The 25317-nt window shown below is 36.9% G+C and overlaps 2 protein-coding genes across 2 annotated transcripts; both read left to right on the top strand.

The window, feature by feature from the left end:
- Positions 1-2709: 2709 nt before the first annotated feature.
- LOC142182172 (uncharacterized) lies at positions 2710-5106 on the top strand. The gene is made up of 5 exons (XM_075256184.1): positions 2710-2982; positions 3034-3378; positions 3659-3868; positions 4222-4528; positions 4946-5106. Exons 1-5 carry the CDS (start codon positions 2710-2712, stop codon positions 5104-5106), a joined length of 1296 nt encoding a protein of 431 aa, XP_075112285.1.
- A 53-nt stretch (positions 5107-5159) lies between these two features.
- Positions 5160-5987, top strand: LOC142182171 (uncharacterized). The gene has a single exon (XM_075256183.1). It carries the CDS (start codon positions 5160-5162, stop codon positions 5985-5987), a length of 828 nt encoding a protein of 275 aa, XP_075112284.1.
- Positions 5988-25317: the final 19330 nt, after the last annotated feature.

The raw sequence follows: 25317 nt of genomic DNA, 5'->3' as shown, positions 1-25317 counted from the left end.
AACACAAAGATAACAACGAACAAATATAGTTAATAAGCATAAATGATGCCCTCAGCATATACAATAATCACTTTTCCCAAAACCCAGAATGTCGCAATGTCAAAAGCTTTTAAGAGTTTCTACTACTCTATACATCAATGACTGAAGAAAACAAGGAGGAAGTTAAAATACGGGGATAGAAGGGGACTACGAGGTCTGCAAATGCGGGAAGATGTATCTTAAAGTTTCCTGAGGCAACAGCCACACGGCTAGACTCGAGGCCAATAGCTAGTACCTACATCTACACATGAAAAATATGTGCAGGAAAGGCCATGAGTACACCATAGCGGTACCCAATAAGTGCCAAACCTAACCTCGATCGAGTAGTGACGAGATCAGGTCAGGTCCCTACTGGTATAAATAAAATAGAAAAATACAAAAAGAAATATTACAATAAAATAAATACGAAAATCTGACAGGAATAGAATTCAATAAAAGCCAACAGTTCAAAACATAGTAATAGGTACAGGGGATCTCCTAGGATACCGTCCCATAGTCCCAAACGTATATGTGCCAGGGGGATCTTCCGGAATACTATTCTGTAGTCCCAAAGTAAATATGCAGTGCTGGGATATCTCCTGGAATATCGTTCCATAGTCCCAAAGTAAATATGCAGTACAGGGGGATCTCCCGGAATATCGTTCCATAGTCCCAAAGTAGATATGCAACTCAACCAATATAAATAACAGTCACAGCAAGAAAATCTACAGTTTGGATTAAGCTCAAATCAAGAAAACCAGGTAATTTCACTAAGCATGTTGCATAGAATAATACATATGCTAATGTAGGCATGCTTTTCTAATCTAAACAGGATAATACATATGCTAATATAATTCAAACAAGGAGAAAACAGGTTATGACTTAGTGAAAAATGGATTTTTACAACAAATAGCCTGTGTATGTACTTGTCACCTTACGTGCACGGTGCTCATATATCAAACTTTACCAAATCCTAAGGAGAGTTCCACCACACAAGGTTAGGCAAGCCACTTCCCCAGAACCAAGCTCAATTAATTTGAAACGAAGCTCTTTTCACGAATATCCAGCTCTGGATGGCCCAGATCTAGCTAAATGAATTATATAACGTAAATATAGCTACAAGCAACCAATCTAGCTACTGAAATGGATGCTAAGGCAAGAAAATAGAAAAAATACCCAAAACTCCTCCCAGGGACCATGTCTCAAAATTGGGTAAAAGTCACAAAATATGAACACCCATTTACTCACGAGTCTAACCATACAAAATTTACTCAAATCCGACACCAAAACCTCGACCAAAACCCCAAATTTCGACCTAAGAACTTTTCTCGACTTTCTCCAATTTTTCATCCCAAATCTGAAATTAATGGATAAAATTAATGATAGATTAGTGGAATATGACCAAAATCAAGTTAAGAATCGTTACCCAATTTATATCTATGATAATCCCTCAAAATCTCGTCCAAATCCGAGCTCTTAAACCCAAATTTTGATAAAAATGGCTAACCCTCGATTTTGAAATGTTTATATCTGCCCAGGTGCTCACACTACGTGATCGCGAAACAACTCATGCGATCACGTAGAACAAAATTTCATCCCGTTTAAAAATATACTATGTGAATGCGTCAACACACACGTGATTGCGAACTACTAACTACTCACCTCTACGCGATCGCGTTTGCCCTCATGCGACCGCATTGAATACTCACTTAAACTCCATTGTTTCTTCAATTCCTCTTCGCGAACACGGCCTAGCCTACGCGTTCGCGATGCACATCCTGACCAACCTATGCAATTGCATCCCTTCGCTCGTGAACGCATAAGGAAAATTGCCACTGACCTCAAACAAACCTACGCGATCGCATAAAACAAAACCAGCAACTGAACACCAACAAATTTCTGCAACCTTCCAAGTCTAAAAACTAGTCCATTAAGCACCCATAACTAGCCTGAGGCCCGCGGGACCTCAACTAAACATATCAACAAGTCCTAAAGCACCATACGAACTTAGTCGTGCCTTCTAATCACATCAAACAATGCTAAAAACACAAATCGCCCTCCAGTCCAAACTTAGTGAAATAGAAACTTCCAAATTCGACAATCGATGCCGAAACCAACCAAATCACGTCTGATTTACCCAAATTTTTCACACAAGTCATAATTCACATTACAGACCTACTCCAACTTCTAGTCAAAAATTCCATTACCGGACCAAAACTCTAAAAAATTGACCATCGTCATTTCAAGCCTAAATGATCTACAGACCTCTAAAACACAATCCGGACATGCTCCTAAGCCCAAAATTACCCAACGAAGCTAACAGAAGTGATGGAACTCCATTCTGGAACCATCTTCACATTGTTCTGACTACAGTCTGAATTCTAAGAGTTATGTTTCCATTTAGGGACTAAGTGTCCCAAAACACTTCAAAAACCAAAACAAAACCTCTCGCCAAGTCAAAATATCAGAAAAATATACGGGTGAAATAGTTAATAGGGGATCGGGGCTCTAACACTCAAAACGACCGGCCGGGTCGTTACACAGAGCTAGTCTCACACTTCTATGCTTAACAGCTTGTGAGAAAAGATCATGAAAAATCATGTTATTGTTAGAGAAATCTTTCAAGAAGTAACATCGCAAGTTAGGCCACTGTATTTCAATGGACAACACTTTTCTCACTGGAAAGTGCGTATGGAAATATATGCAAAGTCCTATGACATCAAAGTTTGGCGAGTTATCAAAAAGGAAAACTATCCACTACCAGCAGTTGCTCAACCACCTGCTGATCCAGAAGATATAGATGAATACACAGACGGGCAGATGACAGTTGTTCAAGTCAATGCAAAAGTAAGAAACTTACTCTATAATGCTATAAGTGGAGAGGAATATGAAAAAATCTCTACTTGTAATATAGCCAAAGAAATGTGGGATAAACTAGAAGTTACTTATGAAGGAACTAGCAAAGTGAAAGAAACTCACATCAACATGTTAGTTCATGACTACGAACTTTTCTAGATAAAAGAAGGAGAATCCATTGAAGAAATGTTTGCAGGGTTTAGCAAAATCATTAGCGATTTAAAAGCTTTTGGTACACCATACTCACGTGGTTATCAAGTTAGAAAAATTATGAGGAGTCTACCTACCACTTGGCAGACAAAAGTAGTTGCACTTGAATCACAATATCTTAATAAACTCTCTTATGATGAGCCTCGAGGAGATCTTATAGCATTCAAGAAAACTCAGCTCAAGAAAACAAACCAGGAAGAAAAGAAGAAAACAATCGCTTTCAAGGCTACAACTGAAAGAACAAATAATGATATTGATGATGACCCTAAAGCTCTTGAAGAAGAAATTGCGATGGTATCAAGGAATATGCATGGTCTAATAAGAAGATTCAGAAACACAATAAGAGGTAGAATACCGCCCAGACGAACCAAACAATAAAATGAATAAGACAAGAATGATGGAAAATGCTCTGAGTGTGGCCATGTTCAAGCTGAATGCCCAGATCTTAAAAGAAAGGTTTCCATAGGATTCAACAAGAACAAATCATTGGAAGCTGGAGTGATGAAGACAGTTTTGAACCTGAAGAGATAGCAAATCTATGCTTCATGACACTCTTGGAAAATGACATGAATAGTTCAGGTGCTGGATAGATGAAGATGCATCAGACGACGAATGCAAAGATGATAATGAGAATTGTTTCATGGCACGAGGTGAAACAAGCGAGGTAAGATCTTACAATCGTGAAAGATGTAATGAATTGCAGGATATTCTTTACCTTACTTTAAAAGAATCTCAAAAAATGATGAATGAACTAAAGAGACTCAACAGGGAAAAGAAACTTGAAGTATGTGAAATTGAAAAAGAGTTACTTCAAGATGAATTTCAGGAATTGCAAATGCAACTCAATGGCATACGCAAATCCACAAGGCATAGTTATGTCAAGTTAAACTAGGCAACTTACAAGTCAACTAGAAAAGGATCAGCTAGAACAAAGTCCACTAGTACTAACACAAGTGTAAGATCCAAGAATGGGCCAGCCCCTGTGTATCACTACTGTAATAAAAGTGGACGTAAGTATTCCTTTTGTCGAATTCGTAAATCTAATGTTTCGGGGTGGATTTGGAAATCCAAAAACAAACCTGATATTAGTAATACTAACCAACAAGGACCCAAGAAAGTGATAATTATGTTTTGCAGGAACACCACAGGAAGAGTCGCAAAGAAAAATGGTATTTAAATAGTGTGTGTTCTAGGAACATGACAGTTGACAAAAACTTGTTCAAAGAAGTTACGAGGATAAATCGAAGAAGTGTTAAATTTGGAGATGACTCAAAAAGGAAGATAGTCGGCACTTGCACAGTTCCATTCAATAACAACTGTGATATTACTGAAGTTTACCTTATAGATGGACTCAACTACATTCTTCTGAGTTTAAGACAACTATGTGATTCAAGGTATGAAGTCAAGTTCAAGAAAACATGTTGTACTGTTGAAGATAAGACAAGTAAAATAATCCTCCCAAGAAAAAGGTAAGGAAATGTTTATATTCTTGATAGTTTTGAAAATCTAGATGGTCACATTTGCTTAACATCCATATCTGATGATCCATGATTATGGCATAAAAAACTTGGTCATGCAAGCATGCATCTTATAAATAAACTCTTCAAGCATGATTTAGTTATTGGTCTCCCTAAACAAAAATTTTCTAGAAATCATGAATGTGATGCATGTCAGATTGGTAAGCAAACCAGGAACTCTTTAAAAAATAAAGACATTGTGTCTACATCAAAGCCTTTACAATTGCTTCATATGGATTTGTTTGGACCCACCAGAACTACTAGTATAGGAGGAATACAATATGTTTTTATTATTATTGATGACTACTCACATTTTAAATGAGTGATTTTTCTATCTCACAAAGATGAAGCTTTGAAAAACTTTGAGATCATCAGTAAAAGAGTTGAAAGAGAAAAGAGGTATCTTATTACAACCATTCATAGCGATCATGGACGAGATTTTAAAGAAGAGCATTCGAAGACTTCCGCAATGATCAAGGATACACCCATAACTTCTCAGCTTTAAGATCACCCCAACAAAACGGAGTAGTTGAGTGGAAAAATAGAACCCTACAAGATATGGCGAGAACTATGATACTAGAATATTCCTTGCCAAATCACTTTTGGGCAAAATCAGTAAGCACAACTTGCCATATTCTCAATAGATGTCTCATAAGACCTATCTTGAAGAAAACTCCATATGTACTATGGAAAGGTAAACGACCCAACATAAGTTATTTCCATCCATTTGGGAGCAAGTGTTTCATCCACAACAATGGTAAGGACAATCTTGGAAAATTTGATCCAAGAAGTGATGAAGGTATTTTTCTAGGTTATTCCAAAAACAATAGATCTTTTAGAGTCTACAAAAAATGCACCCGATCTGTAGAAGAATCAGTACATGTTATATTTGATGAAAATAACAGTACGATCGAGAAAGGAATTATTGCAGGTGATGAAGATCAAAGTCAAGAAACACCTCAGTCAAGCAAACCACAACAGTTGACTAACAAGCTAGATGGTGCCACAGAGTTAACTAATGAGATTAGAAACAGTCAACAAGAATCACAGAAGGAGTCAACTACTCATACGAGCATAACATCTCCAAATGAATGGAGAAGTGAACCTGAATATCCTCAAAAGTTCATCATAGAAGACCCAAGTGAAGGAATAAAAACCAGGGTAGCTCTCAAGAAAAAGGCAAATATAGCACCGATCTCTCATATTGAACCAAAGAAGATAGAGGAAGCTATAAAAGACTCAAGTTGCGTACAAGCAATACAGGAAAAATTGGATCAATTTGTTAAAAGCCAAGTGTGGAAACTACTGCCTAAGCCTGCAGACACTACTATAATTGGAACAAAATGGGTTTTCAGAAATAACACAATGAGGATGGAAAGGCTATGAGAAACAAAGCCAGATTAGTAGCTCAAGGGTACTCACAAAGGAAGGAATCGACTACGATGAAACCTTTGTTCTAGTAGCTCGACTGGAGTCAATACGAATTCTTCTTGCATATGCATCTTTCAAAAGATTTAGAATTTTCCATATGGATGTCAAAAGTGCCTTCTTAAATGGCTTCATTGAAGAGGAGGTATATGTAAAACAACCTCCTTGATTTGAAGACTCAAAGTTTCCTTACCATGTGTATAAGTTGACCAAGGAATTGTATGGACTTAAACAAGCTCCACGAGCCCTGTATGAAAGACTTAGCTCATTTCTACTTGATCACGACTTTATAAGAGGTAAAGTAGACACTAAAATATTCATCAAAAGATCATCAGAAGGTAATCTTATTATTCAAGTTTAAATTGATGATTATCTTTTGAAGTGCTAACCCTCTTTTGTGCAAGGAATTTGCCAATTTTATGCAAAGTGAGTTTGAAATGAGTATAATGGGAGATCTCACATTTTTCGTTGGAATGCAAATCCAGCAATCTAAAGAAGGAACCTTTATATGCCAGAGGAAATATACAAAGTAGCTAATTCAAAAGTTTGGTATGAGCAGTGCTAAAGCTATTGACACACCAATGAGCCCGTCAACAAATCTTGACAAAGATGAAAAGGGAAATCAACTTGATAAAACCAAATATCGAGGAATGATTGGCTCTTTACTTTACCTAACTGCCAGTCGACCCGATATTAAGTTTAGTGTATGTAAATGTACCAGGTTTTAATCAGCTCCTAAAGAGTCATATCTGATTGCCGTAAAGAGAATAATTTGTTATCTTATTGGAACTATTTCTTACGGACAATTGTATCCACGCTCTAACAATTTTAAACTAAAAGGTTTTTCAGATGCTGATCTTGCAGGTGATAAGGAAGACAAAAAAAGCACCACCAGGACATGTCAATTACTTAAAAAATCACTGATATCATGGAATAGTAAGAAACAAGGAGCAGTTGCACTATCCACAACGGAGGCTGAATATATCACAATTGGACAAAGTTGTGCACATTTATTATGGATGTCTCATCAACTAGGTGACTATGAACTATTTTTTTAACCTATTCAAATATTCTGTGATAACTCTAGTGTTATATGTCTTTCAAAGAATCATGTGCATCACTCTAGGGCTAAGCATATAGACATCAAACATTATTTCATTATAGATCATGTCTTCAAGAGAGATGTAGAATTATTATGTGTTGACACTACTAATCAATTAGCAGATATTTTTACTAAGTCTGATGTCAAAAGTGGGGGGAGAAAGAATTATACATTGTAGGCATAGGAAGCACATTGTAGGAGTCGACTAAAGGAAAGACCAAAGTATGCAGCACTTTTTTAGGGGGAGTCGAGTGAATAATCCGCACTCATTGAGGGGGAATCGATCGCACTCATTGAGAGGGAGTCGACTACAAGAACAACATGAAAGTCAACTATTGTTTATATATTATTTTTGTTATCATAAAAAGGGGGAGATTTCTAATTATAATTTTTCAATGATGAAAAATAATAAATTACATTTGGTGTAGGGTCTCAAGGAATACATTAAAGGGATTGAAGAAGCAATACTAGTCAGGAGTAGATCAAAGGAATAAATCAGTGATCAACAATGTAAAAGGAAGAAGTAGCGGAGATCTGGCAAGAACAATTAATTAGTGATTGACCGAAGCTAACAAGGAAAGGAATCCGCGATGAAAAAGGAAGAAACATCGGAGATCTGGCAAGGATAATCAATCAATAACTGACGGAACATATTACTGGAAGATCCCAAATCAAAGGAAAATGCAATCATTGAAAATCAATGAAGCCGAAAATCAAGGGATCCAACAGATATAACTTAAGTACCACAGAGATATGCCTATCTGATGGAAAGCTCGTCAAGACCATAAATCAAGGAAGATTAACAGGAACTTAACATTATTCTTGGAAAGAATCAATCTAAGATTCCTTTCAAGGATCAACTCCCTTGGGTTTTCAATCTCTCAAGATTCTTAAAGGCCTCAAGGAAAGTATATATACAGATGTTCCGGACGTGAAAAGGAAATACTTTGAATGAACCATCTACCCTCTTTTTGTTCTACACTAAACAAGCATTGTAGTTCCTTTAGATCCGTTGTGTAATTAGTGAGAGAAGAAAAAGAGATAAACACTGGTGAGGCATTGTATAAAAAAAAGAAAAGAGACATAGAACCTAAGCCTTTGGTGTCTTTAATTCTTGCATTAAGTCTGAACTGGAGTAAAAATTCTGCTGTCTTTAATCCCTGCATTTTATTTATACATTTACTATTATCCTGTTCTTATTTCTAGTCGACTAATTGGTAAACTAGTCAACTACTTATAAAAGTTTTTAAAAATAAGCAATTCACCCCCCTCGCCCCCTCCCTCTTGTGCTTTCATCTGCAACTTCGACTACCATGATATAGCTCCCCCTGAAAAAGTAAACAAATATTTAGTAGTGGATTTTCTATTATCAATGTCACCTGCCATATCAGCATTTGTATAGCCCTTCAATATTGGATCAGATCTTCCAAAACACAATCATTCATCCGAGGTTCCTTTTAGATACCTGAGTGTCCACTTTACAACTTCCTAATGTTCTTTCCCAGGATTTTCAAGAAACCTACTAATGACACCAACAACATGAGCAATATCAAGTCTGGTACATATCATTGTATACATTAAGCTCCCGACGGTAGAGGAATATAGAACTTTATTCATGTTTTCTTTATCATCCTTTGTTGTAGAAACATTTTCTTGCTCAACTTCATATGACCAGGAATAGGCGTGCTAACTGGTTTAGCACTCATCATATTGAAGCATTTAAGCATAGGTTCAATGTACTTCGTTTGTGACATCAACAACTTTTGATTTGTCCTATCTAAGACAATCTCCATTCCTAGAGTTTGTTGTGTTGGACCCAAGTCTTTCATGTCAAATGACTTGGACAAATCTTCCTTCAACTTGGCAATCAACTTCTTATCTTGTCCTACAAACAGCATGTCATCCATATATAACAAGAAGATGATAAAGTTATTGTTAGAGAATTTCTTATAGTATACACGTGGATCTGAAAAAGGTTTTTGTACGTTTGACTTCTCATGAATGAGTCAAACTTGTTGTACCACTGCCTTGACGCTTGTTTCAGCCCATAAAGATTTTTTTTCAACTTGCACACCATGTGTTTCTTCGTCTTTACTTCAAAACCTTCTGGCTTCTCCATATAGATATCTTCTTCCAAATCTCCATGCAAAAATATATTTTTCACGTCCAACTACTCCACTTCAAGATCTAGGCTAGCTTCCAAGCTCAAGATTGTTCGAATAGAAGTCATTTTGACAACAAGTGAAAAAAATTTCATCAAAATCAATATCTTTATTCTGTTCAAAGCCTTTTACGACCAATCGAGCTTTGTATCTGACCAGCTTGCCATTTTCGGTCTTTCTTGAGCTTAAAGACCCACTTACACTTTAGTGGTCTTTTGCCTTTTGGAAGTTCAACTAGTTCATACGTGTCATTCTTCTGTGGAGAATTCATATCTTCTTACATGGATTCCATCCATTGGATTTGTTCTGGATGAGACAACACTTCCTTGAAGTTCTCTGGATCCCCTTCATCAGTGACGAGGACATATTCTGAAGAAGGATACCTCTTAGACTGTACCTTCTCTCTTTCAGATCTTCTCAATGGTTATTGTCCTTCTTGTTGTTATTGTTTATCTTATTCATCCTCTTGTTGACTAGGGTGCTCCCCCTGCTCAACAAACTCTTCATCTACACCTTCTGTGTGCAATTTTTCACCTGTGGAAGGATTGCGTACAAGTACAGTAGGAGCACTAACAAAGTTAGTGACTGTACCATTATTATTTTTTGTCTCTGTTGATTGATCACCATCAATCCCGACCACATCTTTTCTGAAGATCACATCTCTTCTTTTGAAGATATTTTTCCTTACTGTATACCACAATCTATATCTCAACTTTTCATATCCATAACCGATAAAGATGCAGGAAATAGCTTTGTCATCAGCTTCGTTCTCTGCTCCTCCGGCACATGTGCAAAAGCTTTACAGCTAAACACTTTCAGATGGGAGTAGGACACCTCTTTGTTGGTCCAGACTTTCTCTAAAATGTCAAACTCCAATGGAACTAATAGGCTTCTGTTAATCAAGTAACCTGTAGTGCGAGCTACTTCACCCAAAACGACTTAGGTAATTTTGAGCATAATTCTCACTTTTTCGACAATGGTGTTCGAGGAACTGTTTTCTCATGTCTGATTCCATGGCTTGAGAGGTAGTCTTTAAACTCCTTTGAAGTATACTCTTAGGTAATTTGAGCATAATTCTCACTTTTTCGATAATGGTGCAATTTATCCTTTCAGCTACACCATTGTGTTGTGGGGTTCCAGGAACGATTTTCTCACGTCTGATTCCATGGCTTGAGTTATAGTCTTCAAACTTCTTTGAAGTATACTCTCCTCCATTGTCTGTCCTGAGATGCTTTAATTTTTGACCTGTCTCCCTTTCCACCAGAGCATGGAATTTCAAAAAAACTTGAAATACCCGGACTTTTGTTCTCAATAAATAAACCCACAATTTCTGTGAAGCATCATCAACAAATGTGAAATATTTGTTACCTCCCATTTATTCCACATCCATTGGACCAAAAATATCAGAGTATACTAAATCAAGTATATTCGATTTTCTTCCATGAGTTGCTTGAAATGATACCCTATGTTGTTTCTAAATAAACAATAATCACAAAAATTCACAGTTGTACCTTTAGCAAATGAAATGACTGATTTCTTGGTTAGGATCTGTAGTCCCTTCTCACTCATATGGCCCAGTCTCTGGTGCCATAAATCTGCAGGCGTATCATCTACAGCCGTATGTAATCCACCTTCATTTGTCTCGGTGGTTGTCTTGTAAAACGTGTAGGGAGCAACTCCTTTAGAGATCACTAATGATCCCTTGGTGAGTCTACACTTCCTAATGGTGAAGTGATTCTCGTACCCGTCTCGATCTTGAGCGATCCCTAAAATCAAATTCATTCGCAAAATATGGTACGTGTCGCACATCTTTTTAAACAAATGTGCACCCGAAATTTGTCTTGATACAAATGTCGCCAATCCCCACAATCTTTGAGTGAATGGTATTTTCCATCTTGACCATCTCAAAGTCTCCTACTTTGTACCTACAGAAGAATTCTCTTACCGGTGTGACATAGTAGGATACTGTTATGTCAATCATCCATTTTGACTCTTGGCTTGCTAAGTGCATGCATTTTTCCTCCCCGTGAACGAAGAGAACCACTGAATCATCTTTGTACACTACAGTAGTTGTGTTGTCATCATTCTTCTGGCCACTGCTCTCACTTCGACCTTTCTTTGGGAACTCTCTTTTGAAGTGAACGGGTTGACCACAACTATAGCAATTCCTACTCTTTGATCGGTTCCTGGACTTCCATGAGCTCGGTATTTATCACAGCTACTCGATGCTCTATAAAAACTTCTTCCTCTATTTTCCATGGTAAAAGCTTGCTTCTGATTTTTGGGCTATTTCCTCATTTTATCATTGAGTAGGATGGTTGATGTGACCTTCTTTAAATCTATGGTATCTCTACCATGCAGGATGGTTGTTGCCAAATTATCATATGAACAATGCAACGAGTTTTGAAGCATGATAGCCTTATCTACTTCAGTGATTGTTTCTCTGAAGTTTTCTAGTTGCGTGATTAATCCATTAAACATATTTAAATGGGAAAAGAAATTTGTACCTTCACTCATATGAATGGCATAAAGTTGCTTTCTCAAAAATAACTTATTTGTCAAGGATTTGGACATGTATAGACTTTCTAGTCTTTTCCAAATACCACATGCACTATTTTCATCCCCGACATTATTGAGTACTTCATCGGACAAGTGCAGTCTGATTGCACTATCCGCCTTATTATCCATGTCTGCCCAATCCTCGGCTTTCATAGTTTCGGGCTTTGCCTCTTTTCCATCTAGTGCAATATCTAATCCTTGTTGGATGAGTAGGTCTTTCATCCTTCTTTGCCATATGGAGAAACCGTCATTACCATTGAATCTTGTTACTTCATATTTTACTCCTCACATTTGTTTTTGTCACAAAGTAAATTTTACCGTAAATAATATTTTTGTGAATGGGCATAACCACTTTGATACCACTTGTTGGGAATAAACCCCCAACGAAATAATATTCACGATATACGACTACTAAAATACTATAACAAAGAGATACAGTAATTAACAACAATAAAAGTGTGACAACGACACCAAGATTTGTATGTGAAAAACCCTTTTGAATAAAAGAAATTATTACGGCCTCGAGACGAGCAACTGATATCACTATAGCTAGGAATTTTACACATTGTAGGTCCGAATAAAACAATCCAATGACCATTACAGTATTCCAAAAAAATAACCTTTTTTGATATACCAAGATTTTTATGTGAAAAACCCTTTTGAATAAAAGAAAAAATTACGGCCTCGAGACGAGCAACTCTTAGCACTATAGCTAGGAATTTTACACATTGTAGGTCCGAATAAAACAATCCAATGACCATTACAGTATTCCAAAAAAATAACCCTTTTTTGATATTCCTACTCACTACAATATTGCTCACTTTCTATTTTTCTCACAGACTATTTTCTTATACCCTGTCTGTGATGCCTCACTCTTTCTTTCGATCTTTGTTGGTGTGTAGAAATGAGAACCGGAGCTCTCCTTTTATAGCTGAAGCCTCACCCTCTGAGCCTACTATATTTGACAATTTGCACATATTTTTCCTTCTTTTTCTTCAATATCTCTTTTTCTTGAACATAAAGATATTTATTTATAATAAACTAGAGTACGGGTGTAGCGAACTACCATCATTACAAGTGCCCTGATGGGCTCTAGATATGCCTCTTAGGGTATTGTCATTACCTAAAGCAGCCAAATTACAACACGCAAAAGTGGATATTTTCCTAACACGAACATGACCTTCCTGATCTTTGTGATACGCATCGATCACAGGTTCAGGAAGTAAAACAAAGGTACACAATTTATTAAACTAGGCTGCTTAAAAGATTCTTTTTCCAAAAGATGTGCGACAATGTTTCCTTCACTAAAGCTATGCTTCACCACGATCTCCCCTATCTCCATTGTCTTCTCCATTAACCACCTCCATTCATAGATTAAGTCATTGTAAGTGGGATAATATTCATGCATAAATCTTATAATTTCAGTGGCGTCCGTGTCCACTTCAATTGGGATTATTTTTTCCTTGACTATGAGTTTAAGTGCCTGCTGCAATGCTTGTAATTCTACTTAAGTTGGAGCCACTGCATACATTTCATTGTGGTACCCTATTTTCCACTGTCCTTTGCTGTCTCGAATGGCGCCGCTGATTCCTCCCTGCAGACTATTGCTCTTAAAAGCACCATCAATGTTTATTTTGTACCAGCCTTTAGGAGGAGCCTGCCATTTGATACTAATAGTCCTTTGTAAATTCTTAGTGGTAAGATTGGGCAGTCAATAATTTGTATTCAACCGCTTGGTTAATTACCTTATTAATATTAATATGGTTATTGGTATTGTTTTGGTTATTGTGGTTTCTATTGTTCCATAGAGCCCATAATGTGAACGGAAAAAAATCTTCCCACGTGACGTACTTGTTTATTAAATTGATATTAGCATTCTTGATCCTGTCGACCCAATGTGGTGTACTTGTTAGAGGAATAATATTGCAATCCATTAAGTCCCAAAACGATTTCGCAATGTGGCATTTCCAGAAGATATGTGTTATAGTTTCATTAGTGTTCTTGCATATCGGGCATTTAGGGTCAATGTTCATACCAATTTTACTGAGGTATGCCCTACTTGGAAGCATATTGTGGTAGCATTTCCACATGAAGAACTTAAGTTTGTTTGGACATTTTAAGTCCCATATCCATTCAAAGTTTTTGTTAGAAATGGTTCGTTCGTCAATTAACTTCTAGCAAGAATTGGTTGAAAATACACCACTAAAATTTATGCTCCATAGGAGGTTATTAGGAGATCTAACTTGCTTGTTGGGAGTTAAGGCATTAATGTTACTGATAATATGTTGAGGGAGTTGGAAGGAGATTTTTTCCAAATCCCAAGAGTTATTGTCACAAATATCTTTGATTTTTAAATTGCTCTCTGATGTTGTTAGAGGGCCAATAACACTGCTCCTAAGGTGTGTAATATTTGGAATCCAATTAGTATCCCAAATATTTGCAAGAGTTTTGGTGTACTGCCCACCTGATGCCTTTGTTACAAATGGACCAACCTTTTAGGAGACTAATCCAAGTATGTGACCCACTTTTTGTATTTTTACTCTTTCCGTAACTACTAAGTAGTACTTTTGCCCAAATGGACGAAGGGTTGTTGAGAATTCTCCAAGAAAGGCTCGTTAGAAGAGCTAGATTTTTTGACTTGGACTTTTAGATACCTAGACCAGGTCCCTAAGCTCTAGTTCTAGTAATTATATCCCATTTAATTAAGTGAAGCTTTTTTCTTTTTCTTCAATGTCAATAATTTAACAATATTGGCTGCCAAACTAGTTAGGCAAAAGCCAAATATTTTATTTAGGCACATGCTTATTACTTTGGCTTTTGAACGAGATGAACCCTATCATTTTCATCACCCAATGCTACACGTAAAAGATTCGATTTTTCTATATATTACAAGAAAACTAATAATCTTTACAAATATTTGTTATATAGAAAGCAAATGAAGACACCTCTATTTGCTCTTACTGCATGATTGTCAATGCGATTATCATTGTCCCCTATAACTAGTGTGGTGAATAAACTTCTCAATATGATATTATATGATATCCAAACTGTAACACGTACACAATCAGAATCACCAATACTAATATATCTGTCTCCAACATATTATTGTACCCAAATCTTGATTTCATTATATCTCAGTATTCCTCGCTACAGCAAAACCATGAATCTTCCCTGGTATACGCTTCTAATTCCTCTGCTTGTTTTCATTTTCTTCCTCCATCAATGGTTCTTTACTACTTCAAATACCTAAAAAACACTACTAGAATTTCGGAAAAAAGCGACCAAATTTTAGCGACCAAAGTTGGTCTGTCAAGAAAAGCGACCAAAGTTAGTCGCTAAATTGGAAAAAATAATAAAATAATTATTTGATATAGATTAGCGACCAAGGTTGGTCGCTACTTGGTCGCAAATTTCGTCAAAATATTGACCGGACTGGTCAGACTTGCTTGGTCAAAGATATACTGAGATTAGCGACCAACGTTGGTCGCTAGAGGGAGACCCACTTATAAAATTATAATAATTATAATATTATTTAAAAAAATTATAAAATATAAATAAATATAATTTAAAATTAGCGACCAAAGTTGGTCGCTAATTAAGGGGTAAGAAGATAGCGACCAACTTTGGTCGCCAAAAATGGGACCCAGTTATAAAATTTTAATAATTATATTTTTATTTAAAAAGACTATAAAATATAAAAAAATATAATTCAAATTTAGCGACCAAAGTTGGTCGTTTAAAAAAATAGAGACCAACTTTGGTCGCTAATCTGGGACCCAGTTCTAATGTTTAACAATTATATTATTATTTTAAATATTATATAAAATATAAATAAATCTGATTTAAATTTAGCGACCAACTTTGGTCGCTAATTTAAATTTATGTATATTTAGCGACCAAAGTTGGTCTCTTTTCAGGTCAACAATGGTCAAAATTAAAAATCACTTTTGTATATATATATATATATATATATATATATATATATATATATATATATATATATATATATATATATATATATATAAGCTATATTCGATATAATATTAGCTAATGCACTAATACTTAGTGCATAGTATAGTATAATATATATATACTAAGTATATTATATATACTAAGTGTATTATATAATACACTATACTATTATAGTATAGTACAGTATATATATATACTAAGTATATTATATATACTAAGTGTATTATATAATACACTATACTATTATAGTATAGTTTATTATACATCAAGGTATATTCGATATATATAGTATAATATAGTATATAGTATATAAGCTCTCTCTCTCTCTCTCTCTCTCTCTCTCTATATATATATATATATATATATATATATATATATATATATATATATATATATATATATATATGTCGAGAAAATAAAATCAAGACCGAAAAATATCGCAACAATCGTAGTATTTGATTTCAAATAATATGAGTGTACAATCTCTATGAATCCTCTAATTCTACTTTTTAATAGTAAATAAATTCAAGGGCCTTTGAGCTTGATCTTGAATATGTATTTGTTGCCTCGAACGATGATCTTGTTCTTGAGCTTGAGCTTGATTGCTTGAACTTGCCCTTGATTTGTTCTTCGTTCTTAAACTTGCACTTGATTCTTGAACTTGAACTTGAAGCCTGAAACTGTGACGACCCGACCAGTCGTCTCATGAGTTACCTCTCCGCTTCCCCCATTTCAGCTACTTTACGCTTCGTTATCCGTGTTTTATGTGATCGAGTTGATTAGTTCGAGTTCAGAAAGGATTTGGTAAGAAACGAGACACTTGTAAGCACGTGATTTTTGCCCTATATGAGAATTACTCCCAAAAAATTCAAAATAAAACAATTTTCCTTTTGTGTGCAATTTTGAGAATTTCGTGGCATTTTTGGATAATTATTTGTATTTGTCTGTGCATGTTTATTTGTTAAATTAATAAAAAAAATACAAAAATATATCGCATTTGCATTTAGGATTTAATTCTACAATTAGGAGCAATTAAGTTTGTTTTACAAAAATGAAAAATCACAAAGAAATAATGTATGTTTGCATTTTTAACATTTAATGTCCAAATTGTGTGATTTTTTCGTAATTAGTATTTAATTGTGTGTTAATTATTATTAAGAATTAATTTGCACTTTTATAAATTAATTAAGTTCTATAGGATAATTTAGGATTTTTAGAAATTAGTTTTAGTTTAAGAAAAAAAAAATAAAAGAAGAAAAAAGAAGCATGGGAAATAAGAAGAAAATCGGATTGGGCCACCTTTTAATTTAAATCGACCAGACCCAAACCAAATAAGCTCCTACCGGGTCGACCCGACCCGGTCCTCCCCTAACCCAAACCCCCCTTCTTCTTCCATTTTTCATTTTTTTCATCTTTCTAAAAAAACCCTAACCCACAAAACTAAAAAAAAACCCTAAAAACCACTGCCCCCCCCCCCCATCTTCTTTCTCCTCCTGCTCCAACGACCCCAAGATCCCATGGTTGCCCTCCCATGGCTACCCTCCCATGGTTGCCCTCCCCGTCATCCCCTTCACCCCTCGTCCCAAACGACCATAGCCGTTGTCTCGTCGTTCTTCAGGTTCATCGTCGAGGTCGTCCACCAGCAGCAGCATTAACCATCGTCGAGCTCCAGCAGCTTCACCTGCTGCTTCTTCATTGCTGGTGCTCCTTCTCCTCGTCCCAAACGACCAGCATCTCGACCAGTTCACGACGCAACCATAAACGACCTGCCCTCACATGGCTGCCCTTCTGCATCGTCTTCGACCCTCTCTCACGTTGCTGCTTCGACGTCCATCAGCAACCAAGCAACCATGGCTGCTGCTGCTTCATCTGTCGATGAACCACCATGACGACCAACAGCTCGTCGACCAGCAGTTGAGCCTCACGTCGTTAACCATCGTTAAACGACGCACACCAGTTCGTCGACCACACTGTCGTGGTCCGCCATTAATGAGCAGCAGCGCTGCTGCATCGACCAGCCTTACGCTGCTTCATCGCCGTCTTCGTGGTCGAGTTCTTGTTCGTCTTCGTCGCCCAACTTCATCACCTAAAATCAACCGGAAAACATACAAAAAAAATTTCCGGGTAGATTTGCCATTTCCGTTCGAGTTCATCGTTGTTCATTTCCGGTTAGTTGGTTTAAGTTTCATTTCTGTCCGTATTTTGTTTGATATTCTTAGATTTGAAATCAGTATATATTTGATTCTTTTCTTGTTCGTTGTTTTTCATTTCTTGATTATTTCTTCGATTTGTTTTTGTTTAGTTTTAATATAGAAGTGTGTTAGTTTAATCACTTGAATCATTCATCTTTGTTGTTTAATTTAGATTTAATTCGTGTTCATTTTTTGTTTGAAGTTCATTTTTAATCCAGTGATTTAATGTGAGTTTATGTTTTGGTTTTTAATTTTTTTTTGATTTAGTTTGAATCATTCATCTTTGTTGTAATGTTGTTGGATTTAATTCGAGGTTCAATTGGTTATTAAGTTTAGTAATTTGAATCTGTTTATTTGTTCTGTTTAAGTTTAATTTGAATTTGAGCTCAGTGATTTGAATATACTTGTTTGTTATTGTTGTTGAATCGGAAAGTAGGTTTGTTGTTAAAAAATATTGTTCAGTCAAAATAATTCCAGTTGTTTCTTTGTTGTTCATCATTTAGTTTGAATTTGTTGATTAAATTTGATTAGGAACTGGTTATAGCTGCTGTATTTTGGTTAGAATTGATTAGGTGAATTGGTTATTACTGATGGGGGTAGAATGGTAAATTGCAGTATTTTCAAAGGTAGAATGGTAATTTCAGTAATTTCATAGGGGTATTTTTGGAATTAAAAATCTGAACAATTATTTATTTTGAGTGCTTTGTACACTAAGCTAATAATATTAAAATAAGGTATTAAAATAATATAGTGGGGGACAAGACATTTGGTTGTGGGGAATAATGCATTTGTTTAATCAATAATGGGAAACAAGACATAGTAGGATTACGGGGCTCAAGAAAAGTTAATTAAATAAAATAATAATTGCATTTTTTATGTGGTAGTGGGTTTGGTAAGAGAAAGTGGATGGTTTTATTATTTGTTTAATTGATTAAGGGGTCTGTTATGAGGCATAAATAGAGCAGACTTGGACATAATTGAAAAAGGGGAATTAGCTGAAAATTAGGAGAAGAATTCGGAAATATTGAAAGATTTTTGAGGATTCGAATTTGAAGAGAGTTTAAAAGAAATAATTTTCTGAACATTAAGAGAGAATTAAGGGTTAAACATTAACTGATCTTTCACAAATAAAAAAAAGGGTTCACTTTGTTTTTGCCCGTTGATTATTGTTGGTGTTTCTGGATTTTTATGTGGTTTGTTCCTTGAGTTTGGTTGGTTATTTGCTACTACTTCACTGGTTATTGCTGGATTTTTATTTTTGGTTTTCAAATCTATCACTGGGTGTTCCGTTTGTTGGTTGTTGCTGGTTATTGTTGCTGCTGCTGTGTTACATACTACTTTGCTGACCTTCTTCTTCTTGTATTGGCAATACCAGGTACACAACTGTAAATTTGGCATATTGTAAGCTGAAATGTGAAAGCATGAATACATATGAAGAATGGAACTTTGAAGTTCTAATTTGGCTTTTTCTTTGTTTCTTTTACTAATTATATTTAGGCTATTTCATGTATTATTATTCTGTAAATTCCTGTCGCTTTGCATAACTAGGCATCTTGTAGTGATGTATTAAATAATTCTTTGCTTTAACTTGATTATTAGGTAGTATAAATTTAAGCATGATCATTACTGTCAAACTGTTTAATAATTGGAATAAGAGAAAAATAACATAAGTTGGTCTTTAGTGAATCGGCTTGGCAAAACTTATTAAGTTCACTAATTATGAAGATTTAAATATTGTCAACATTAAGTTAATCGTGAACATGTAGCTAAATTTAGTTAAAGTATGAATTTAAATAAATTTCGCGAATTAGGTATTATGACATGATTTGAGTTCAAACAAGACGAGTTAATGTTTAAATTTAATAAATTTTCGAATACGCATTAGTAATTAAGATTGATTCTAATTTCCAATAGTTGTAAATAATTAATTCCAACGGTTCAATTCATCTAACAATGCGAGTTTAATCTAGTTATGGAATAATTAGTTTCTTTTGAAAATATTATTTGACGATTCCGTATTGTATTTATAATTTCAATTTTAGTAATATTCCTTTTCGTTAACATTTGTCTTAACCTAGCATTTAATATGTTATGTTTTTTAAGCATGTAATTAATTAGGTTTTTTTCTCTTTTATTTAGAGACGAATTTAATAGAAATGTAGTCATTTTAGGATATCCATAAAATAAAGGAGGCCTTCGCCAAAAAAAAAAATACAAAAATTGCGGGGCCCTCAATAATTATTTATTTTAAAATACTTAGATTCTGGGACGGGCCGTTTAGCAAATTTCACGGCCCTACCCAAAATAATAACAACGCGTTAATCTTTAGGCGCGTATTTAATAATGTTATTTCCTATACTAGGGTGCACATTTATGTGACCCAAATCCAAATCTCAACGGAGTTGAAGTGTGTCGACTACCACGGGTACATTAATTGTGACGTGGTTCGAGATATATTTTCACGGGGTTGCAATTCTCGATAAAAAATAAAAATAAAAATAAAATAATAATGATAAAAGCGGTTAAAAGTTAAAATTCGCACATATGTTCAACATGTATTATATCAGATAATCAAGCCGAATATGACAGTTGAGCGACCGTGTTAGAACCGCGGAACTCAGGAATGCCTAACACCTTCTCCCGGGTTAACAGAATTCCTTATCCGAATTTCTGGTGCGCAGACTGTTAAACAGAGTCATTCTTTTCCTCGATTCGGGATTCAACCGGTGACTTGGGACACCATAAATCTCCCAAGTGGCGACTCTGAAATAAAGAAATAAATCCCGTTTCGGTTGTCCTTTAATTGGAATAAACTCCCTTCCGCGTCCCTTTTGCGGGTGGCGCGAGCGAAAAAGGAGATGTGACAGCTCTGGCGACTCTACTGGGGAACGAACCCAGAATCTCTGGTTTAGGGTTCAGAATTCGAGCTTAGATGAATTGTTATATTTGGCTTTATTTATTATTTGATCTTATTACATGTTTTGGCCTAAACGTGCAAAATGATGTTTTTTTACCGCTTTGATATTATTTGAACTGTACATATAAACTGTGCCGAAACCTTCTTTTCTCACCTCCGGGGATGTGCTTACTGGTTGAGACTCCCTATTCTGTTAGTGTCATACCCTAAATAAAAGAGGCTCGGAAAGTTTCTAAGCCGGCTGGCCTTTTGGTTCCCGGAAAGGAGCTCCTTCCTCAACTCGAGTTGTCTGCTCGGGCACACTGTCTAGAACATATACCCAGGTTGATTCTAGAATAACTTGACTTCATGCCGGATCCCTAGTAGGAACGTTTATTTGCATCATGTTGCATTTGGCTTAGGGGACTCAACACAGGGGTTGGGTCCGTCTAGGACAAACAACCTGAAATGAAAATGACCATCCTGTTGCATCTTGTTTGTTTTGCACATTTATTTGCTTCAAATCTGCGTGCTGACCGGCTTCTGAAATCAGGAATTATTGAGAAAAAAAAGAAAAAAAAAAGTATATAGCAGTGTAGGGAGATAACTACTTCTTTTTTAGAAAAATAAAATCAATGTCCAAGTAGTGTCAAAACCCTGTCGAAATTTTGATTTTTTTTAGTTTGATTTATTGGAAAAGAAAGGAGTATTGTTTACAAAGTTTAGTTTATATGGGGCGAACTACGCCGGTTTGATTCTCACAGGGCGTGAGATACGTAGGCAACCCTCGTCGGGTCCAACCTCCCATTTTGCAAAAAATAGCCCAAAAAATGTCAAAAATTTTAATTTTTCGTTATAGAGTCGGGTGATGCCGTTTTTTATCAAAAATAGCCGAATGTTCCAAAAGGGACGCCGAAAGGCTGACTTTGTATAAACGGCCACTTCTGTCATTTTTTTATTTTTATTATTGATTAACTCGCACAACCTTAAAATCTTCGTCCCTGAAGTGCTGAAAGGTCGTGTTCAGAAAATTTGGTTTTTTTAGGAAAAATAATCAAATCATTTTGAGTCAAATAAATTTTCTTTTGTTTAATCATATTAATAAATGTGAAGAATGAGCACGACTCAAAATGAACCTTTTTCAATCATGAATAAAATCCCCCTCCAGTTGCGGCTATGGTGGAATGATTTAGGCAAAGAAGTGCGTGACGAAGTCAAGAAACATCTGAAAGGTCTCACGAGTTTGTTGGGTATCAGGCCTCGAGGGGATATTATAAGGGCACTGGTCCCTTACTGGGACCCTGCGCACAATGTCTTCCACTTCTCGGACTTTGAACTCACCCCGACTTTAGAGGAAATAGCAGGGTACATCGGCAGTGCTGAGGTTCCGTTGAGGCATAAATACCTGGTTGCTCCAAGAGCCGTAGCGGTGCACCGATTTTTGGACTCGTTAAAGATAGTCAGAACGATCCATAACCCTGACTTGGGAAAAGGTTTTTGCACTCTGAGCTTCATATACCAAAGATACGGCCACATAGGAGGATTCGACAAGCCAGAAAACAAGTTGTGCAGTAAAAGTAACCGTCGAAAGTGGGATGATCATAGACATGTTGCTTTCATGATAACCTTCTTAGGGCTTTTAGTGTTCCCAAGAAAAGACGGGAATATTGACATAAAGATAGCTGGGGTCGTCAGTACTTTGCTCACTCAAAATGATAGCACGCTTGCGCCCATGATTGTATCTGATATGTTCCGAGCTCTCACGGCCTGCAAAGTCGGAGGGAACTTTTTTGAAGGGTGTAACTTGTTATTGCAAATGTGGATGACCGAACACCTATGTCACTGAGCCCAGTTCCTGAGCCATGGATCTTCTGAGAAAACCTGCATAGAGGAGTTCTACACCAGAATTAATGAGGTCCGCCTACCTGAAGGAGTCTCGGCATGGACCTGATATTTCCGGACCCTCAACGCCAGTCAAATACAGTGGACACTGGGATGGTTACCGATCGACGAAGTCATATACATGCCAGCAGCTAGGCCCCATTTTCTCTTGATGGGACTTAAGAGCATTCAACCTTATGCGCCGTATCGGGTTTTGAGGCAACTTGGGAGGTGTCAGATAGTGCCGAAAGATGAGGATCTAAGCACCCAAGTGATTGAGATCAGTTCCGATGGCCAGTTTCCTGAAGCAAGGGTCCGCCAGATTTGGAGCCAATGTCAATACTTAGAGGCAAATACTTGTGTACTGAATCAGGCAAGAGGGGAAGTTTCACCCGGATATCAGGCTTGGTACAAAGTGTAAGTGTCGTCTGGAAGGCCGGCTAAAAGACCTCACCTTCAAGAATTTTCCCAGTCCTCACAAGAGAATTGGGACTGGTTGGCAAAGGAAAAAGAATACAGGGCCACAATAGGCAAGCTAAAACAGCAGGTCATAGATCTTCAGTTTGAAAAAGAAGTTTAGAACGCAGCCAATGAAGGGGACAGAAAAAAATCAGCCCAAGAGAATGACTCCCTTAGAGCTCAAAACCGACAAGTCATAATGGATGCCGACAAACAACGGAGGAGCCAGTCCGATAAAAGGTTGATAACAGGGTTAAGGAATTTGGTCATTGAAAGCCGAAAAGACTTGAAAAGATCCGAGGGTAGCATAGCAAGAATGCGGGCCAGATGGGCAAAAGGTACAGCATCACGAAAAAAGCACCTATGGCAAGTGAGAAGGGATTATGGGGGGAGCATTGCAATATTGAGAGAAACAAATTCCACTCTCAGAGATCGGGTCTTTAAACAAGCCCGAGATGCTAGAACGGACAGAGAGTGCTACTATGATTCAATAGACCGAATGGAAGAACAAATAAAGAGGTTCCAAGATCAGCTCGTTGACAACACTCAAGTATTGGGACTAAAGAATCAACGAATAGAACAGCTGTGTATGGAAAGGGATAGAATCAGGGGTAGGATCGATGAGATTGGGCACTATATCACCACGAAGTGCTTAACATGTGAGAAAATGCCCCGCGACACCCTTTTTGCCTCAGTCATGGGTTATGTCCACCGGATTATGGAAGAATTAAAAAGCTTGCAAAGAGGTCTGGCCCCAAAGCCCGCGGAAAGGCCGAACGATGCCTCGCGGGCACCAAAATTCAAGGCTTTAATGTATCCCTAGTTCAAGTCTGCACTTGTTTGTTTTTAAGAGTCTGTTATCTACCCCTCTGTTCTCTTTTTATATCAAACAATGTTAATAGTGTGGAGTCTGTTTTTTATATATAGCTTGTAATAGCATATTTTGGTAATAAAATGCAAAATTGCGTCTTTACTTTTACTTATGGCAGAACTACGCCCGGTCTGATTCATGCGGGGACATGATACGTAGGCAATCTACATAAGATTCGACCACCACTAAAAGATAAAAAGAAAAGGCAAAGTGAATAAAGAAAGGACATAAGCCGGAGTGACGCATGCAGTCGAAGCAAAAACATGTTAGAAACGGTTAAACTGCCAAGGAACATTGCATTCCCCAATGTGAAATTGCAATATGTGTTAAACTCTAACGCTAATAAGTTTGTTGTTATTACCAGAGAAAGGGATTTCAAAACAGTTAGCTCGTTAGAATGTTCTGGCAGATTACCATTACCACACAAGATCAAAAGGGCCCATTTCGGAAAGTATGTCTGGTTCGGACAAAAGTGTTGAGGAGGAAAAGTCGGAGATGCAAATGATGAAGGAGGAAGTAGACAGGTTGAGATAAGAGATAGCTGGGACGCACCTAGCCTGGGCTAAGGGACAAACACCACCAATACTTCCCCCTACTCCTACCCTTTCACCAGCTCGGACTCCGGAACACCCTTCTACTGGTCCATCAACGAGCTTCCCCATTGACCAATACTATCAAGGGGAAACTTCCTATAATCCCCAAGACCCACCACCCAAACAAAACCCTCCTCCACCAGTTGTTCTTGTTTTCGTGGCACCTCCACCCGCCACATTGCAAAAATCATCCGACGAACCAATGTTTCAGGTTCATGACAGTCAATACTATCCTCCTAAACTCACCTTCAAAGCACCCGAGCCATACAGTTACACCCCTCACCTTCAACTCCCAACAGAAACTGAGAGGCCAGCTAAGAATCCGGAGCAAGACGAAGTGCTCCGTAAAGTGAAAAGCCTGGAGCAATCCTTCAGGAATATGCATGGATTAGGAAGCCAAGTCAGTGTGTCTTATAAAGATCTCTGTCCCTTCCCCGATGTTCAATTTCTGGCAGGTTTTAAGATGCCAAAGTTTGATCTATATGAGGGGCATGGTGATCCCATGGCGCATCTACGAGGTTTCTGTAGTAAGATGAGAGGGGCAGGTGGAAAGGATGAGTTGCTGATTGCTTATTTCGGTCAAAGTTTAAGCGGGTCCGCA

This window comes from Nicotiana tabacum, chromosome 6, assembly GCF_000715075.1.
Source record: "Nicotiana tabacum cultivar K326 chromosome 6, ASM71507v2, whole genome shotgun sequence".
Classification (NCBI taxonomy): domain Eukaryota; kingdom Viridiplantae; phylum Streptophyta; class Magnoliopsida; order Solanales; family Solanaceae; genus Nicotiana; species Nicotiana tabacum.
The sequence above is the reverse complement of the archived record's forward strand: the minus strand, read 5'-3'. Positions and strand labels throughout refer to the sequence as shown.